Source organism: Phaethon lepturus, unplaced genomic scaffold, assembly GCF_000687285.1.
Source record: "Phaethon lepturus isolate BGI_N335 unplaced genomic scaffold, ASM68728v1 scaffold25366, whole genome shotgun sequence".
Classification (NCBI taxonomy): Eukaryota; Metazoa; Chordata; class Aves; order Phaethontiformes; family Phaethontidae; genus Phaethon; species Phaethon lepturus.
Window position 1 is genome coordinate 65,082 of NW_010548644.1, and position 18,069 is coordinate 83,150.

The following is an 18,069-nucleotide window of genomic DNA, read 5'->3' on the forward strand; positions in this document are numbered from 1 at the left end:
AGAAGAAACTGTAAGACATTATCTAGAATCTATATATAGAGGAAAATATATAGTCACAGCATCCAAGAGTAGCTTGAGTGAACTATCTTTCTTACTTCTCTTCCATCAAGTTCTGCCTGCAATCTTGTTTGCATAGAATATCTATCTTAAATCACTACAAAGTCTCTGGGCAAGAACATTAAATAGTCTCCTACTAGCAAAGCAGGTTTATTTCAGAACAGGTAGAGAAATTCTCTAGAATAATTTGTGAGGTGATTAAAGAGGCTTATGAATAAAAAAGTGCTAACAATGTATGGGAGCCTTTATAAGGCTGAAAGATTTATAGGACAGCCGAGACAAGCTTTATATCATATGATGAAAATAGTAAGATCACAGATCAAATCCAAGAATCAGGGTTCATACATCAGGTACTAATTTACAGTCACCAACTACAGAATAAGGTGCTTCCAACTCATTTCTCTTTATAAAGAGTTATGAGAAAAGACAACATATCTCAGACTTGTCCGTTTCAGATGCCTGATGGATGATACAAGCTAAAGCCTAAGCGGTTTTTTATAATTTTATTTTTAAACTTTGCAACATCCATTTCACAATCACATCTGTTTCCTTCATTTATTGGAAAAGGAAAAAAAATAAAAAATATACATATACTTTTTCAATTCATGTTCTGGCCATATCTTCCCATTACTTGGCGCTCTCACTGCATTGATCTCAACAGTAGGTCTAAAATAAAGGCATCTTAAACAGAAGACTCTGTGAATCCAGAAATGTCTGCAGTCAGAAAGCTCCATTAATCAGCTGAACAAAGGCAGTTAAAAGATCAGCGATGCAGATACGTACATCTACTGCAAATGCATCAAAATGAGGCAACAGGAGACTTTATGGAAATGAACTCAAAGTCAGTGACAGTGTTGAATATCTGTACTAGAATCTTAACAGCCACAAAAATTAATTTCATTATATCATGCAGGATGTAGATATTGTTACTTTTTTTCTGAATAAAGAACTAATGGCTGTCCAAAAGCTTAATTTTGTAATTTTACTCTCTTCTCCCTCCTTAAGAAGAATGGAAGCCCCACAACAGCAGATATATCTAAATAAATGGAAGTCATTTAGTAGCAATTTTATTCTGCACCAGAAAGAAACACACTGGAAAAAAGTTAGTTACTACCGAAATTTACACTAACAAACAGCCCCAGTTGTCTCTGGTGGCTGTGGACAGGATTGTGCTAGAGAAGAATTTTCCTGCCTTTCAAGCACATATGAATATGAACAATGAATTATTTGTTCGCATAAAAAACCCCTTAAATTTCTTATCACAAAAAGAAAACAGCCATTGCAGGTTCAAAGAGCATTTATATGGGTTCAAATACTTTTAATTTCCAGCCTCAGACATGCGTTCCTTTGAATCATTCCTACCTGCTTCCTTTAGTAAATCTAGTGAAGTGAGACACAGATGAAGGAATCAATAGTCATGTTGTTTATGCCGAAGCTCCTTTTAAGCTTCAGTATTCTCAGACATAAAATGAGTACTGCTGCACTGAAGAGATATCAAAAAAGCTTTGCTTGCTACCACAATTCTGCAACACAGCCAAATTTCATCTCAATGCCACATGACTTTTTTTCCAATATACAGTTGCAATGAGGGCACGTAGTTTTAATATTTATAGTTTATATTTATGGTTATATTATATACGACATATTTATAAATATATAATATTTATATATTATAGTATTTTAAAGTTTTAATATTTTCTGTTGTAGATTCAAATCCACATAAGGGGCTAGTTTTGCTGCATGTTTTCCCCAATGGCACTACTACACTGAGAACACAGCAAGACATTATATTCATTGTTAAAAGTGAATATCTGATTTAATCAATCCCCATGCAGTACAACTACGTAGCTCTGTATTACACATACATCACAGTCTATTCATATATACACCAAGCAGCACATTAAAAGACAATGATGCTTGGCAGCTAAATCATAATTTTGACACGCCCAGATCTGATTGCTTCTCTTTCATTTACGTATGTGCCTACTGGAAAGCCTTGAATTACAAGGATTTATATGGCTCTGTCCACGCTTTTTTGCTAGATTTTAAGCAATCTGAACAGCTACATCTCACATACTCCATTGTTTATAAGTAAACAGTTTAGTAACTCCACCTGCTTACTCTTCTACTCCCTTTCAACATGTCTGTTTTGGTAACTGTTTTGTTAGTACTGTGTCCATCACCTCGCAAGGATGGGATGAGAGGGATGCTGAACTGGCAGGGGAAGGTGTAATGAAGCTAAATCTAATCCTCATTGGCAACTATAATATAGAGAGAATTGTAACACTACATTTTTGTTTAGAAATAAGCTTTCATCTCCGCTCAGCTAGGTATCTCACATGCCTCTGACCTCCTTGGCAGAGGAGTACATGCCAACATAAGTTCACACAACATTCTGTAAAACAATGAAAATCAAGAAATCAGTTATGCAGCACATGCATGCAAAGGAGGAAGTAAGGTAGCATGAACAACCCTCTAAATTTTATCATAGCTTAGCATCATGTTTTGTTTGTTTTCAAATCAGAAAGTATGGTACTCCAGAAAGTTAGTTTTCAAGTCTCCTCTCAGCCTAGACAATATTTTTTATCCTAACAAAAGGACTTTATGTATTCAAAATAATGACAGTATGTCCTAAAATTCAATGCTTTTAAAATGTATTCAGTGAGCATGTTCAGACAAAAACTATGTCACTACGAAAGATATCACTAATACTGAAATGTAAACTGAATTCCTGTTAGCCAAGTTTCAAGATGGCCACGTTTCAAGTTGGTTTCCTATGATCAGCCTATTTGATTTAGTCATAAAGTTTGAGGGTTTTTTTATCTAGCCAAACCGAATCATTCATGACAAGTAACATATGAGACAGGGAGAGTATCTTCCCTCATCCCAAAAATTAAGAAATTCACTTCTATGAAGCAAATAAGACGCCTTTATTCAGCCCTAACTGAAAACTTCTGTCCTGTCCCTACCACGATAACCAAACCACACACCTTACATCTTACAAGACTTAAGTGGTGAGCAAGAGAGAGAAAGAGAGAGGGAGAAAAGTCAGCCAAACAAGTAATACCATTTGCTGAAGATAAGTACAGGAAAAGGCCGTTTAAAAACAATAATATTGATATTTGTAACTGCAATAGCAAAGTTCTATCCAAGTTTGGCAACTTTGCACAGAAGCAATTTCAATACAAACAAGCTTACTTGCATGTTTGTCTGCCAATACAATAAGTGTACTTGATATGTCTCTTCTTCTGTAGAAACATACCACTTTTGCTTCCACATTTCCATTGGCAGTCTGAAACAGGAAAAAAGAAAAAAGATTGATCACAAATCAAGAACTGAACTGTACACACCAAACTAGAAAACTTCAGAAATAATTTGGAATTTTGCACAAGAGCCACATAGCATCACCTTTCAGCACCCTCCAGCTGCACACACATGATCTAACACAAATGCCGGTGAGATCCATCCCAAGGTAGGAAAACAGAGTTTGGCCCTTCCCTCGTAATTGTTTCTGCGGGATCACCATTTTTAGCAGTTACAGGATGTTTCAAGGGGTAGGAAAAACACTTGCAGTTACAACATATTAACAAGCCACTTTGCTACTTTTCAGGTAATGTCTACATTTAGCAGAATTCAAAAGCATCTTTAAAGTCCTAATAAAAAGAACTATGAAATATAACAAGCGAATTCAGGTTTAGGCTGTTCTCCAAATTCTGTAGGACAGCAGGAAAGCAAGAAAGAACCCAGCCATTATTACTTTCACAAAAGAAATCAGGTTCTTTCTCTGACAGCACTGGTGAGCTAAACAATAGCTAACACACACGCAAAAAAAAAATCATTCCAAAAGGAGAACCAAGGAAGCTGCACCATGCAATGAACTCTACACCAGTGACAACATACAAAAAAGTCAGGATTTCTGAAAGGTTTGGGATTTTTTTTTCTTAAAACTCTAAGATGAGGCAGGTGATGAATCTCTTGTAAGATGGCACCTGCCAAATTGTGAAATTAGCTTTATACAAACTCTAGGGGAAATACACCTACTGGTTTGTAATAGTCCCAGCCAATCTACTGTCTCTAAAATAAATCAACTAATAATGAAAATGTAACCAAAAGAGTTGTATCCTACTACTGAAGAGTCCTTGAAAACCATAATGATGGCACACAGATTAAGAAACTAGAAGACTAAGATACAAATTCCCCTCCAGGAAGTCTGCAAAAAAAGGCAGTGGACCAGCAATCTCTCCACAAGGAATAAAAAAAAAAAAAACAAAACCAACAAAAAACAAAAGAAAAACCCAAACAAAAACCCACCAAACACAAACTGATATACATGCTTGTTGCTAAGATGTGAATGGAGGAAAAGTTTCATCTTTTATAATACCAGTTTTTCTAACACAAAGAAAAAAAAACAGTTGACAATATATACATGCACAAATATTTCCCCTTGCAGCCTCCCAGTTTTTGCTACAGGGCTTGCAGAATTTCTATCGCTTTCTGTTAAGTAATTCAGAAGTTTTAAATTTTGAGGAACTAAAGCACAAAAGCAGGAGCCATCTTGTTCAAACACAAAGGGCTACAATGTAGAATTATCTATTTCATTTGATCGCCCAGGTTTCATTTACACTCAGTGAAAAGAAAAAAAAAAAAAAAAAAGGGCAACATATGATTCATTTCAACCGAAAAGACTCATTTCAAAGAATGGGTAAGAGAAATGACGGCTGAGGCAAGATTTCCACTAAAATGAGAGATCCAGGCTGAAAGTTCTTTTTTCAAAGCAGGGGAAGAATGAAGAGGGAAAAGAACACTTCCCTAGAAAGTGTTAAACGCAACCGCACCCTGTAACTGATGGCATACAGCTATTGATACCTCATGGCTATGGACCCACTGGGAGCATTTTAGGAACTCGCTCTTGGTTTCTTAATGAAAGGGAGACAAAGTATTTCTGCACTAGACCACCACTAAAAAGGTGTTAAAAGGATGTCCTAGCCCTCAGATTCTTTATTTGTTGTTATATTGATACATTTTCTCTTCCATGTAACTGTTTTAGAAAGACATGTTTCACCATTGCTGAAGAAAAGAAACTAACTGTAGTCAGTTCATTTCAATTCAAATCCAAAACAGCGATGTTGCATTCCTTGTGTATGGGCTGCAATGGACACACTGGTATTAAACCTGAGAAAGTGGCATGTTTAGGACACAGCTAGCTGCTTCAGAACAGTCTTCCCTCCTTAACTAGGTAAAATTTCAGCATCGAGGACTTCAGCTGGCTTCCCACATACAAGCTATCACGCTTCCCTTTTAGTTCCAATGTAAGGGAAATTTAGCAGATGAAATAATACACTTTGCTGGTTGCCCAAAGGACAAAAACCAGCAAAGACAAAGTCCGAGGAAGCAGATAATGGTTCCAAACCTCCCTGTTGAGCAAGAGTCTCCTCCAAGAAAGATCAAATTACAAAGCTCTCCATCCTCTAGGCAAACTATTATTTCGCACGGAGTGATCCTGGCACAGAACTGCAGAAATCTCCTGCCCTACAGGTGGGCATAATCACCTTGAGAATGACCTACCGTTGACACTCAGTCCTTTCAATACCAAAGGAGAACAATCTAGCAGGTCTCAAAGCATTCCAGAAAAGTATCAGAACAAAAGTATTTTTAAGATTCTAATTACCAGAGGACTGCTAGAGAATTGTTTTGATTCTAATCAAATCAAACAGATCATAAATTCAATTAACTTCCAAGACTTGATGGAAAAATTTGTTTACCTTATTGAGCTCCTCTATTCTTCGTATCAAATATGGGTTACTTGAAGAATTTTCAAAGTAGACATAATCTGGCAAAAACAGAAAAAGACTTTAAAAGATGAACTGCTAAAAATTTAATCAAAACCTCACATGTATACCTGTTAAAGACACCATCCCAAATTCATCTCTTGGCACAAGCAGTATTCCAAATGTTCCTACTAAATCCAGGATTTTAAGCGAGGAAATAGAAAATCCATGCCAGTATAAGGAACATATATCACTGCAATCTGAAGGCCATAAACTCACTTTCGACAAAAACAAAAAAAAAAAAAACAAACTCTACTGTCAGCCTGGAAAGCAAAGCATGTGATCTTCCTTCTCTCTCTGATCAGATTAATTCCACTTTGATCACAGTTTTCTTTACTTGCTTCCTCTTCTTTCTTATCAGAATCCAGCCACTCCTCACCAGCAATATGCGATCTTTCCTCTTCCCCTCCAGCTCAGTTTCAACATACTGCCCATTTACTTAGAAGACAAATCGTTTCATTCTTTTTTTCCTCTCTTATCTTTTTCTCTACTTTCAGGTCTTTTACACCGGTATTATCCTAGAATAGCCTCAACAAAACTCCATATACTAAGCCAAACAGGTCAGTAATATTCCTATTTCCAAGCAGGATAAACATTGTAAACTACAGGAAAAAAGTTCCTTGCCCAAGGTAGCACCTTCAAAAAACAAAAATCATCAGAGAAGCATCAAAAAGTACCATGTAAATAATTTGGTATTACTGAGCTCCAAGCTTAAAATACTCTTTTTTGCAGGTAAGGAAACAGAAGCTCAAGAGTCTTGAATGGACTTGGCCTTTACCTCCCAACAGCCCAGAAGCCAAATCCCAGACTTTAAGTGAGGCAAAAAGAGGGCTGAATTCACACCCTGCTGCCGCAGCCACCCACCCTCAGGTGCTGACCTTGCACATTACAGATTTCTCTTCGGCCCCGATCTAACAACGATTCCTTCCAAGACTATCTACTAAATTTAAAACGATTTCCCAGCTCATTTGTGTTTGGAACAAAACATCCATAGCCCTTGGGCATGACTCAGGTAATCTGCAGTGAACATTAGCATGATGCTCCACCATTGAATGGGTCTTCAGTGGTGCTAGCCTGTTGAAATAGGGACAACTACTGAAGCTGTTAGCCTCAATCTCCCCGAGATGCTCGTTAAAAGGGCAGTCAGTATCAGAAATACTGTTACCTCCTCCCCAGCGCAGAGGAAGGAAGACAACCCCCAGGGCCTCTGCTCCTCCAAAGCCACACCATGAGGGTTAACGATTCCACTCTTATCTCCAGGGTGGCCAGGGAGACACCAGAGCATTCATCCATCACGTCCTACAGCAGCCCTTCCACAAATCCCCGTGTAACACTACTACAGCTCCAGACACAGATTTTCTCAGATTGCTTACAGCTCACGTTCTCTGTAGGTCTCCCTGGAGCTTAACAGACCAAGCTACTCGCTACGTAAGACGCAAGAGCACAGCAGCGAGCGCTGGGCAGATGACCCAGCAGGACTTGCAGTCCTCACTAACTGCAAACAGCTCAAGTGCCTTCATGTCCCTTCAACAGGGCTAGTTGCCTTATGAGAGAAGTCACAAGTCAAGAATCCTAGGGACTGGTGAGCCTCCCAATCTCAAGAGTGGAAGTTTACCAAGCTGTTATCCTTCAAAAAAAGTGTCACATGCCATGAGTTGCAAAGACACCTTGACAACAAAGGCAAACATGGTCTTGGTTGAAGTGATGAGTGACAAGGTTGCAATGCCAACACGCAAACAGTGCACATCTTGGGTTACCTAATATATAGTGTAACCAGAGCTAATAAAGCAAATAAATAGCACACCAAATTTTTTGTATTTTTGTGCCTTCTCTGCTCCAGACCTCTCAGACTGATCATCAGCTATTTTCACACACACTAACACGCATTTGAGTGACTCCAAAACTTCCTAACTGCAAGAGTCGGTTCCTCTTAAATGTCACTTCCCTGCAGGCTTTAGGAGATCATTCTTCAATCTAAGGAATTCAGACTGGAAATCTGGTTTGTAGAAAAACACAGTTCCCAGAAATGGTTAAAACACCCAAGTAATCAGATCCTCAATTTCCACTCCCAAGCACCCGCTCTGTGCAGTGCACCAAACAGGAAACAACAGGCTTAACATTACTATGACCAACTCTACCAGAAGTCACAAAACCAAACAGATTATTTGGCAGCTTCAGCAATAACAACTGCTGACTGAAATAACAATGACAGGCATTAAGCAATTTACAGATCAGCAGAGTGAAGAGAAATCTTTTCTCCCACAGCAGAACCACCCATGCCCTACAAGGGCACTGCAGTGAAGGACGTGGAAACTTCCGAGTTGCCTCCAAGCCCACCAGCCACCTCTCACCGCAAGGCTCCATCACCTGAAGAATGGACAAGTTCTTTCCCTCCGCCCCTCTCATTCCTCCTAAGACAACGAGCTACACCTCACTTTAGGTACCCTGGCTGAGGCCGATGCAAAAATCTTACATTTGTGAACACTATGACTGAAAATAAAAAATGAAAGCTAAGGGAAATATCAATCTCTGTCTTTAAAATACAACCTTGTCTTTAATTCCATGGGTTTCAGGTGACCATTCCAAATCTTCCTAGTTCACATAATTTTTCTAACAGCTTTTTTGTGTGCATATATGTGCATATATTCTCAGAGACAGGTTTTCTACCTTAAGTGAACATTAACTCGATTTTTCCTGTAACTACAATTTATTGATTGTAAAATCTGGCATGGATTTAAAGAAAGTTTATCGCAGATGAATGGTTTATCAAAGAACAGCTCATGGTGATAGCCAACAGCTTTGAATAATAAAACCCCAAAACCATTGTTTTGCTCTGCAGAAGGAACACGCCCAAGCCCACACTCCATGATCAGTAACTGCAAATGAACCTCACACAAAACAGCCAGCTGCACACCGCTTGCAGAACGGCAGAACCAAAGCTGTCCCATGGGATGCTTTAAGAGCTGACACATGACAGAGCGTAGAGGTGCGTACTTAGATCGGTGCTTGATGACTTCATCACATCACAAATGCACAGCCCAGTACGGCTCATCCATGTTTTAGACTAATCCCACAACTATGTTAAGCATTTCACCAGTAGCTATGCAACTAATGGAGACCTATTTCCCATTACTCAAATTACCTGGAAAAGGGTTTCTTCCTCTCTGCAAGTAATGCAGAGCACACTGCAAATCACATAAAACAGAATGTGAGCAGATCAGAGGGGAGTAATTTGAATTTTTCATACAGATTTTAAATACTTAACTAAAATTAAAATGCTATCCTGCACAGAGAAATACTCAAGTTACTCACTGTTCCACATGTACTACAGAAATTTTAAGTTCAAACTACTCTCCAAACTGATGCTTTAGCAGCTGAGAGCATTCCTCTTAAATTGTTCCATCAGCAACAAAACCAGTGAAGGCTGGTTTCCTACACTGGGTTTAAAGGAGGTACACCACCATGCTCCATTGATCCCTACACTCCAAAACACCTCCTTGCCCCTTGAGCAGCACTTCCCCTTCATCTCCAGCTTCTTCCCATGAGAAATGCATCCTTTCATACTGCCTACCCATTAATGCTATTCCCATTTTGCTTTCAGGACAGTAGCTACAACTGCATGCGCACACACACACTGAAGAACAGAAACCCTCTATGGGCTCCCAACAATGCAGTCGTCAATGGGAGACAACCTGTATGTGCACAACTTGCCACAGTCTCTATGCCCTGGGCTGAAAGAGAGGATGGAGGAAGAGACAAAACTAACAAACCTCTAAAGAACAGGAAGATAGGCACCTCGGCTCCTACCAAGTCAGACTCTTCAAGCACAACAGACTGTCTATCCTTGCTAATTTATTGTCTTTCCTACTTACACGACTGAAGAAAAGGACCAGCCTATGTGCTCTGCACAGCACAAGCACCACGTCTCCTCACCAACAGCAACCACCGCAAACACTCAAAGCTCACCCCTTACCACCCTGAACAAAGGTTGGAGACTCAATCCCATACATTCACAACAGCTTGCAGCTTAAACTCATAATCCCTAAATTAACCAGCCATGCATCCCCATCACGATCATAATTAACAGCATCACTCGTGCACACTACGGAATTCCCTATCATCAGGCTAAAGCAACGACTGAGGAGTGTGGCAATACCACAAGTCGGTAAGGACTGCCGTGCATATCACCACCTTCTGACACCAACTCAAGATTTCTTCCTCTTGCCTGTACTGCTACAGACTAGAAGTACCCGCATACGTGAATCTACCCAAAAAGCCTTTCTATCCCTATGTTTTTTTTCCTTAAGCTGAGAATACACACAACTTACTAGAAAGCAATGCTACATTACACAGGTGGTGAGCTGCTGTAAAACAGAGACAAGCATACTTGCAACAGTACAGCATCTGAAACTAGAATGACAGACTACAGACCACAGAAGATGGAAATTTTCCATGAAGGCAGTAAAATAATTGTTCTCAATTAGCAATAAACATAACAGACTTTCCTTTTGCTCTCATATACTTTTAAGACGTTACTGCAAAATAGCTTTCCCCTCTGCCCTCTTCATGTCAACTGTTGATTAAGTCTACATAGGTCCATGGAAAAGAAAATCAGGAGGAGGTACCACAATTGAAAGAACACACATTGTCTAGCGGTCATATATTTATAAGATTAGACATGTCTGAGCTACCTAATAACCTTATGGGCTTTTAGGTAATCAAGTTGCAAAAATGCCCAAAAGCATTTTTATCCTTCCCAACCTACATCTGCCTTTCAGGCTACAAGCGCTTTCAGGACTGACCTCGCGGAATGCTCCATCCCTTACCACCAGAAAGTGTTACACACTGTGTAGTGCATTAGCCTACAGGTGTACTCAGGACAGGAGGGAGGCTGAAGCCTTCCTCTTCTCACACTCACTACCGCTGTTGGGTACAGCGTGCACTTCCAGACGTGATAAGGAAGTAACTTCACAGTTCCAAGTATCTCCCCTGCCCAATCCACAAAGCTGCTGCCCTGAATTAAAGATGAGCGTCAAGAGAGAGCATAGACTTATGATGACCTGCTTACTTTATGACTTATCTTATGGGAAATATATGCCGCCTCACATCTTATGGGAAATATATGCCGCCTCACACTTTGGATTTCCAATTCAATTTTGGGCCAGTTTCTTTTGGTAAGCTCCAGTTTTCAAATTATTCAGCAGCTTGGTCCTGATACTGTCAGTCACTTTACATTCTGCATAATACAATCCCTCCAGGTCTACGTTCTCATGAAAGAGGAGGCGGGAGAGGCTAACACTGCTTTCAGCCTACGAAGTCAAGCAATCTCACCTGGTAGAGCCCAGGTTGCATTGCCTTCTGGCTGTTCAAAAAACAGCATCGCTCACAGCAGCTGTGACCTGATGAAATGTTTAGTAACAGAACAGAGTTTCAACAGAGGAAGCCTTACCAGCACAGTATTTTCATTACCAGAAAAGCAAAACTGAAACACAGTTGTTTCTGTTGCTAAAAGAATTATGAGGTCAAATACACCTAGCAGTATATATGAGCTAGGTATTTACAGTTAATGTCTTTCACACATCAACAAAGATATTAAAGATGTACTGTCAGCACAAGTTCAATTCATATTTACTGGACAGTGGTATTTGTGGCTACTGCATGCACAGGATGTGCTGCCCCATCCTCAGCTTGCTGCACTATAGGCAACACCACTACTACCACCTAACTCCTCAGAAAAGGAGTGGAAATGGAGCAACAACCCAAGCACAAAAGCATCTGAAATACCTATAGTCATTTAGCGAGGGACATGGCAAAAGCAAGCACCATCTCCTGCAGAAATCTCCACTCCATACAGTTAACAGTAAACCATCACTAAATTTAGTAAGGACAGGTTGAGGCACCCCTCAGTTAAATCAAGCTAACTTAGCTCATTAAATCAAGCTAACTTTGCTCTTCTGAACAAAGTGAAGAAATCAAAAGACTTATGAGGATAGAGATCAAAACAAATAACCCTTGACTGAAATCTTTTAAGCAAGATACAAATCTCAAAAGGGACCATGCGTGTGACAAGAATCCACTGCTCACACAACACACTCCCAAGATTACCTGCCTGGTCTCAGTAAAAAGGCTCAGCCACAGCAAAACAGGGAAAAAATACCTAAGCGACAAGTTCTCACTGCTAAAGCAGAAAGCTTGGTGTTCACCAACGGATCAAGATTAACACACCACTGCACCACTTCCTTAAGCCCAAAGCCTGCAGTAAACTTCCTAGATATAAATTAGCAATGACAGCTCAACTCTGTGCCTGCATGTCCATCCAGAACAGTGACTACCCTGTCTCCAAACACTCAGTGGAAACAGTCCCAAGTCAGGTAAAAACAGACGAGGCTTCCTTCAGTGAGAAAGACTGCCATCCTGAAGAGCTACCAGTCACAGGACCCAGCAGTCTCTTGCAGTCGGTCAAATGTTTTAGGTCACCATCAGGTCTACAGACATTGCAAACTCCATTCAATCAGGGTGTGATGGCTCCACGCACAAGCAAAGGGATCCACAGCCAAATTCTCCTGATGTACTTGCAACTTCTCAGCCTGGAGCCAGAAAACACTCTTAAAAGGAACTGTTGCAGCCCTACCCTTCCCGTTATGATTTCCTACTTCAGCCTGGCAGTTAATAGGCTTCACTTGGGAGTTTCTACAGCATGACGACTCTGCTAGTTCCCAGAGCCTTCCAGGTTCAGTAGATGATGAGAGCTTGCCTACACAGGGAGTTATAAGAACACACTTCCTCCAAAAGAGCAGTTATGTCTAGTTAATTACACACTGAAATTACATGTATAGAAAAATATTAATTCACAATGCTTCTTTTGTAATTATGTAAAATATTTCTCCTATGAAACCAGCCCGTACGATGGAAAGTTGCTTTTACCCTCCTGGAGGGTGTGCAGGCAGCGTAACAAGGGTGCCTGTACAATCCTGAGCCTATAGGGATGTACTGGGAAGACAACATCCCAGATATTAAAAAACAAATACATCATAATACCCATGTGCCAAGCACTTTAGTGGTGAGCAAGCATACAGCCTCTCCAGATTCTATCAGCTCATATAACATGCTGTAAAACCTCTAAAAACATGAATTTATAGATGTACCTACACAAGGTCATACAGTTTGTTCAGTTCAACTTCCTCTTTCCATCCTTTCTCCATGAAAAACAACATTACTTGAAAGAACCCTGGAGCTGTAGACTAAAGAGTCCGGATACGTGCAGGGAAAGGACAACTCAGTTTCATTTAATGAACTAAAGCTTCTACAACAGCAGTTAAATTCCAAGCATGCATCTACACACATACGCATGCAGAAGCACCGCTCAAGATTGCTTTGTACTAAAGGAAGTTCAGCCTCATGTATTCAAAACGCATGGCAGAAGTCCATGTTCTCGGTTTCATACCAGCTTCTACTCTTATTTTCAATAATAAAACATAGAAGAAGATGGCATTCCAACTCCCAGCAGCGAGAAGGAAAAAAAGCATCAAATTCATAAATATACAAGTGAGAAACCCATGTAACTTTCGCCAAGTCCCCATGAAACATGCACCTGTACCGAAACAGCTAGAGGCTGATAATCAGTGCAAATATCAATACCTTATTTGAATCATACTTTAATATCAAACTTTAACTCAGAGTCAGCATGCTTGTCAGAAACAGGTAGTTGATTTTCTTGAGTTTGTTGATTCCTCTCTTTTTCTAATGGCTAAACTCTTATTTCCAAAGGTGGGTTGCCTTGGAGAATATGATCAAAGCCATGAAGCAGGAATAGTCTTTTATCCCCTCACCTTAAAAATCCCCAAACTATAAAATGCTCAAGAAACAAGGATTATCTACACATTCATATGTTAAACAAAATGTTCACATTATATTTTCTTCCAAATGTGCAGAACTTGTATCTAGAAACAGCCAAAATAACTTGGCTGTTTTGAGATGAAAACTACGTATCAGTTTTTCTGACTTGCCTCCAAAAGTCCAGGTTCAATATTCCCCAAATCATAACCCTGAAGTAGAAGCAATTCATGGCAAGGTCTGTGTAACAGGACTACAGATCATGCGCAAATCTATGATACAAACATTTATCAGTGCAAGCTCTTCTCAAATAGTAACAGATACTACAAAAAACCCCCAAACAGACTAAAAACCCAAACTCTGACGGACCGGTTGCAAAAAAACCCTCAAATATCTATCACACAGACCTCTATTCAAGCTAAGAAATATTCTCTACCTTTTTCGAGAAAAAAACCCATCTAAGTTAATGACATGCAACTCGCTTGGACAAACTGACAGTTGCTTGATCCAGTTTAAACTCTGAAACACTTTAAGGGATTTGGAACTTCCCAAAGGTCTTCAGTTCTTTGTTTTCTGGCATGTCAAAGGGGAGAAGAAGAATTCCTGTCCAGCTACCTCATATCATTTTTTTGCCTGATTCTTGGTGAAACAAGGTTTATGCAACTCCATTATCCATGCATTAGTTCTTCCCTATTAACTGCCAAACCCTTTGTCTGATTTAAAACATTTCACAGAGGGACAGAAGTCTCAAAGATAATTAAGTTCTGATCACTGTTCCCCATCTTAAAAACATAGATACTGAAACTACAAGATAGAGTGAGAAAGGTAAGACAGACAATTAGAGATATGAAATGGTTCCCATTTCAGAAACAATTAATAGACTAGGTTTTAAAGTAAATCACTGGAGATTCCACAGTGTTGGAGGGAATTATCAAAAGTGCTTGCTTTCTTACCCACCTCCCAACACCTCTAGTCAGTGCTGTTCAAGGCAGGTCCTGGGCTCAATTAACTTCTGATCTGACTCATTATGACCAAGGGTGTTGCCAAATGTTTACCCTCTCTGCCAGCAAAGGCAGCAGGTATTCTGCCTCGCAGCAACAATGTAGAGACTCAACATCTCAGCTCTGGACGAGGCACAGAGTTCATACATACGGTACCTTTCCCAGTAAAAGTGCAATATTACAAAGAAGTGGGAGGAGGAGAAGGGGAAGAACCACCTCACAGAAGAACAAAAAAGTCAACATCCTTATTTCTGTTCCTCACAGCACCGTTGGCTGTTTTCAGTTGCAGAAGATCCGTGGAAAAAAAACAAAGGACAGCAACCTATTGGTACTTGCAAAAAAAAGGTTATGGGTGACAGGAGTACTTCACAGGTCACTCTTCTTAGGTAAGAACTACGCCACACTGAAAAAAATAGGGATGCCATCTTAAAGGTAAAGGTAGGGAGACTGTGTACAAACAAGACTGGAGAAGAGAATTTGTGAGAATCCTGGAAATAAAATTAAGCTTCCAAAGTACTACCCTGAGGATAAAGAAGCAATTCTGCTCCTAGAAATCAATTATATGGCAGTACAAGGAAACCTATTTCAATTAATCCACTCCCAATATCCCAGGTATAACTGAGGCACATTTGCATGCATCACTGACCCTTTAGGTTCACTAAGTCACCTCCCTCCAGTTTCCTGCAGGACAAGCATACACTAAATATTCCTGGAGAATCACTTTTTCTTCTCTGTTTTACATCAGATATTTAAGCACGATTCAAAGTCCTCTGAACAAAAAGCCTGTTCTGTATTACCTCTTCTGCCACTTCAGTTCCCAAGGATGTAGCTCTACAAACATTTCCTGCAGTAGCAAAGTTGTGAGCCAACGTCATTTCAGCTGCACCAGTACAACTCTTTGTGGGGCAATACCACGAGCCAGTTCATGGAAATAGTCCAGGCTTAAAAAAGGAAAAACCTTTCCCCAAAGGTGGGTTGTAAGGGAAGACCAGGATGGTCTAATTTACAGAAGAGCCACAGAAACACTTGAGCAGATGGAGAAACTAGTAAGAAGAGAACTCCATAAATCACTTGGGGGGCGAGGGGAAAGAATGTATTTTGGAGGGGTGGGCACAGGGGAGAGTATCCTCAAACTGCACCCTAACAGTCGTCTTTTCTAGCAACCAAGAGAACAGCCTGTTCCATTGCAATTTTCATTGCTAAGGACAGATAAAAACATTATTTTCCAAAAGATTCTTAGGCAGCACAGAAGAGGACAAGAAATCAGCTTCATATTCCCTGCAAGTATCCCAAGAGTTGCGAAACAAGAACCTCTGAAGCACTCGGACATCAAGTTTGGTATCACCCTCAAGAAACAAACAAAACAACAAAAAAAGTTGTGTTTTTTTAAGAGCAATGCTTAACTTCAGTTAGTCAATGTGAATTAACTGCTTGGCCATGGTATGACTGTGTATTAAGTCTGGGAGTAGAGGTTTCAGTGCCAGATCAAAACCATCATGGCTTCACAATGTAAAACATGGATGAAGAATAAACTCCTGCCATAGTTTCACAGATGTTTCTTCAAACAAGAATGCCAGTGAAGCCGATTCATCCCCCACCCTCCCATACCACCCCCTCAAGTTGTGATAGCTTCTCCTCGGATGGGAGGAGGCAGGCACGCACGTGGTAAACCTGATTAGGAACTCACCCAGGTCAAAAAAACTGTCTCCCAACCAAATCAATTCCCTGACCTGCTTCGTTGCACAGGCACACCAAGCTGTGTAAGCCCAGCTCAGGAAGCAACGTAAGGACAGTAACAAGTGTCTGCGAGCAGGCGCTGCTTAAATCAACACCACTACCAAAAGAAACATCCACACAACTGTCTCACTTGGCTGGTTCAAATTTGCTCAGATGTTGGCAACTGAACTCTGTAAGTACAAGCTCTGTGCTATATCAGGAATCATCTGCTCACACCACACTAACTTTATGCTTGGTCAAGTATCATCTGTCCTCCTACATCTTGCATAAAAAGCACAAAGTCCCTGAATTAACCAGAGCACATCACGTGCAATTTAACAGAAACATTACCACGGGCCACATCTGCCACAGTTCACAACTGGTGATCTGGCAATGCACAGAAGCTGAGCTGTGAAATCCCAGGTGCCACGAAGACCAAACAGCTTGCGAGTAACACGTGTAAAAGACTGGAGAAGCCTAAACTTTTTCTTTAGCTTGCAAACTCACTTTAAAGCTGCCAACTAACTTCTCCGCCTTACTTCATTGATCAATGTCAAGTAAAAATTATCTCAGGAACACTCCCCCTTCCTAAAGGCGATCCAGCCAAAGAGCTGGAAAAGGAGAATGTGTGCATGCCTCCTTCTGGGCTGGGTTATGCAGCCTGCAAGCCTTGCAGCTGCTTCACAGGTCCTTCCCCTGAAGGTGATTCATCTGCCTCCTCACTTACTTCTGCAAGCAGAAACTGAGGTTTAGTTCAGAGTGATATACCAAAAACAAACAGATGTTTAATTCTGCACGAGACCACAAAGAAAACCTCCTCATTCTTCAAGACTTAAGCCTTCCCTTACAGCTTAAGGGGATAACAAATTGAGGAAGCCTTCACATTTCTCACAAGACACACTACTCATGGTCACATCCTACTGCCAGTCCCCACACCAGCAGTAAACTGATCACCCAAGATACGGATCAGGAGCTTTGCTTCAGGGGACTCGTCTTCAGTCAGGCCTAGGTCACATCCAACCATCAGAGCTTTGGTAAATAAACACAAACATTTTTCATGGAGGTCAAGCTGAAATTCAAGTTTTTTTTTGTGAAGCAAACAAGTAAATCAGAAGTGGCTGATTTACACAGGCTATTGTCTTTACAGGCTGAATTCTTCACTGAGATAAGAATGATTTCCATGAGTCTTGAGGCACCAAATAGTGTTTAATCCACTAAGAATCTTCCAAAACAGACTGGTGTGCAGGAGCAGCACAGGGGAGAAAACAAGGTGTTTCCTAAAGTTTCCAAAAAGCACACTTACTTCCTTAAACTAATCTTAGGCTTTATTGTATATTTAAAGGTTTGTGACATATATGAACATAAAAATGTTACCAGATATATTTAAAGCTTAAATTTTGTTATGTTTGAATAGCCAGCACCAACTCCGAGGACCTTGCAATGTATTAACCTCCAGAAACGGCTGTATCCCATATCCTACTGGACATAGAGTCTTGCCATCTGCGATGGAGAATAAATTAAATTATTCATCTAAGCACCAGGGTTCAACCGCCTTTGAACTGTGGCATAACAAAGTTCCTTTTAAAAGAAGGTTGTGCCTTTTTTAATGTGAAAAATTCCTCGATGTCTTTCCC

General features: G+C 40.3%; 1 protein-coding gene across 1 annotated transcript in view; it reads right to left on the minus strand.

Annotated features, from left to right (window-relative positions):
- Positions 1–12,176, minus strand: part of MTA1 (metastasis associated 1) — a gene marked incomplete at its 5' end in the record, with an annotated part of 72,363 nt that extends 60,187 nt beyond the window's left edge. Inside the window, 3 exons of the mRNA XM_010290048.1 lie at positions 3,256–3,349; positions 5,820–5,887; positions 12,150–12,176. Of these exons, the coding sequence (XP_010288350.1) occupies positions 3,256–3,349; positions 5,820–5,887; positions 12,150–12,176 (189 nt within the window). The remainder of the gene's footprint in view (positions 1–3,255; positions 3,350–5,819; positions 5,888–12,149) is intronic.
- Positions 12,177–18,069: the final 5,893 nt, after the last annotated feature.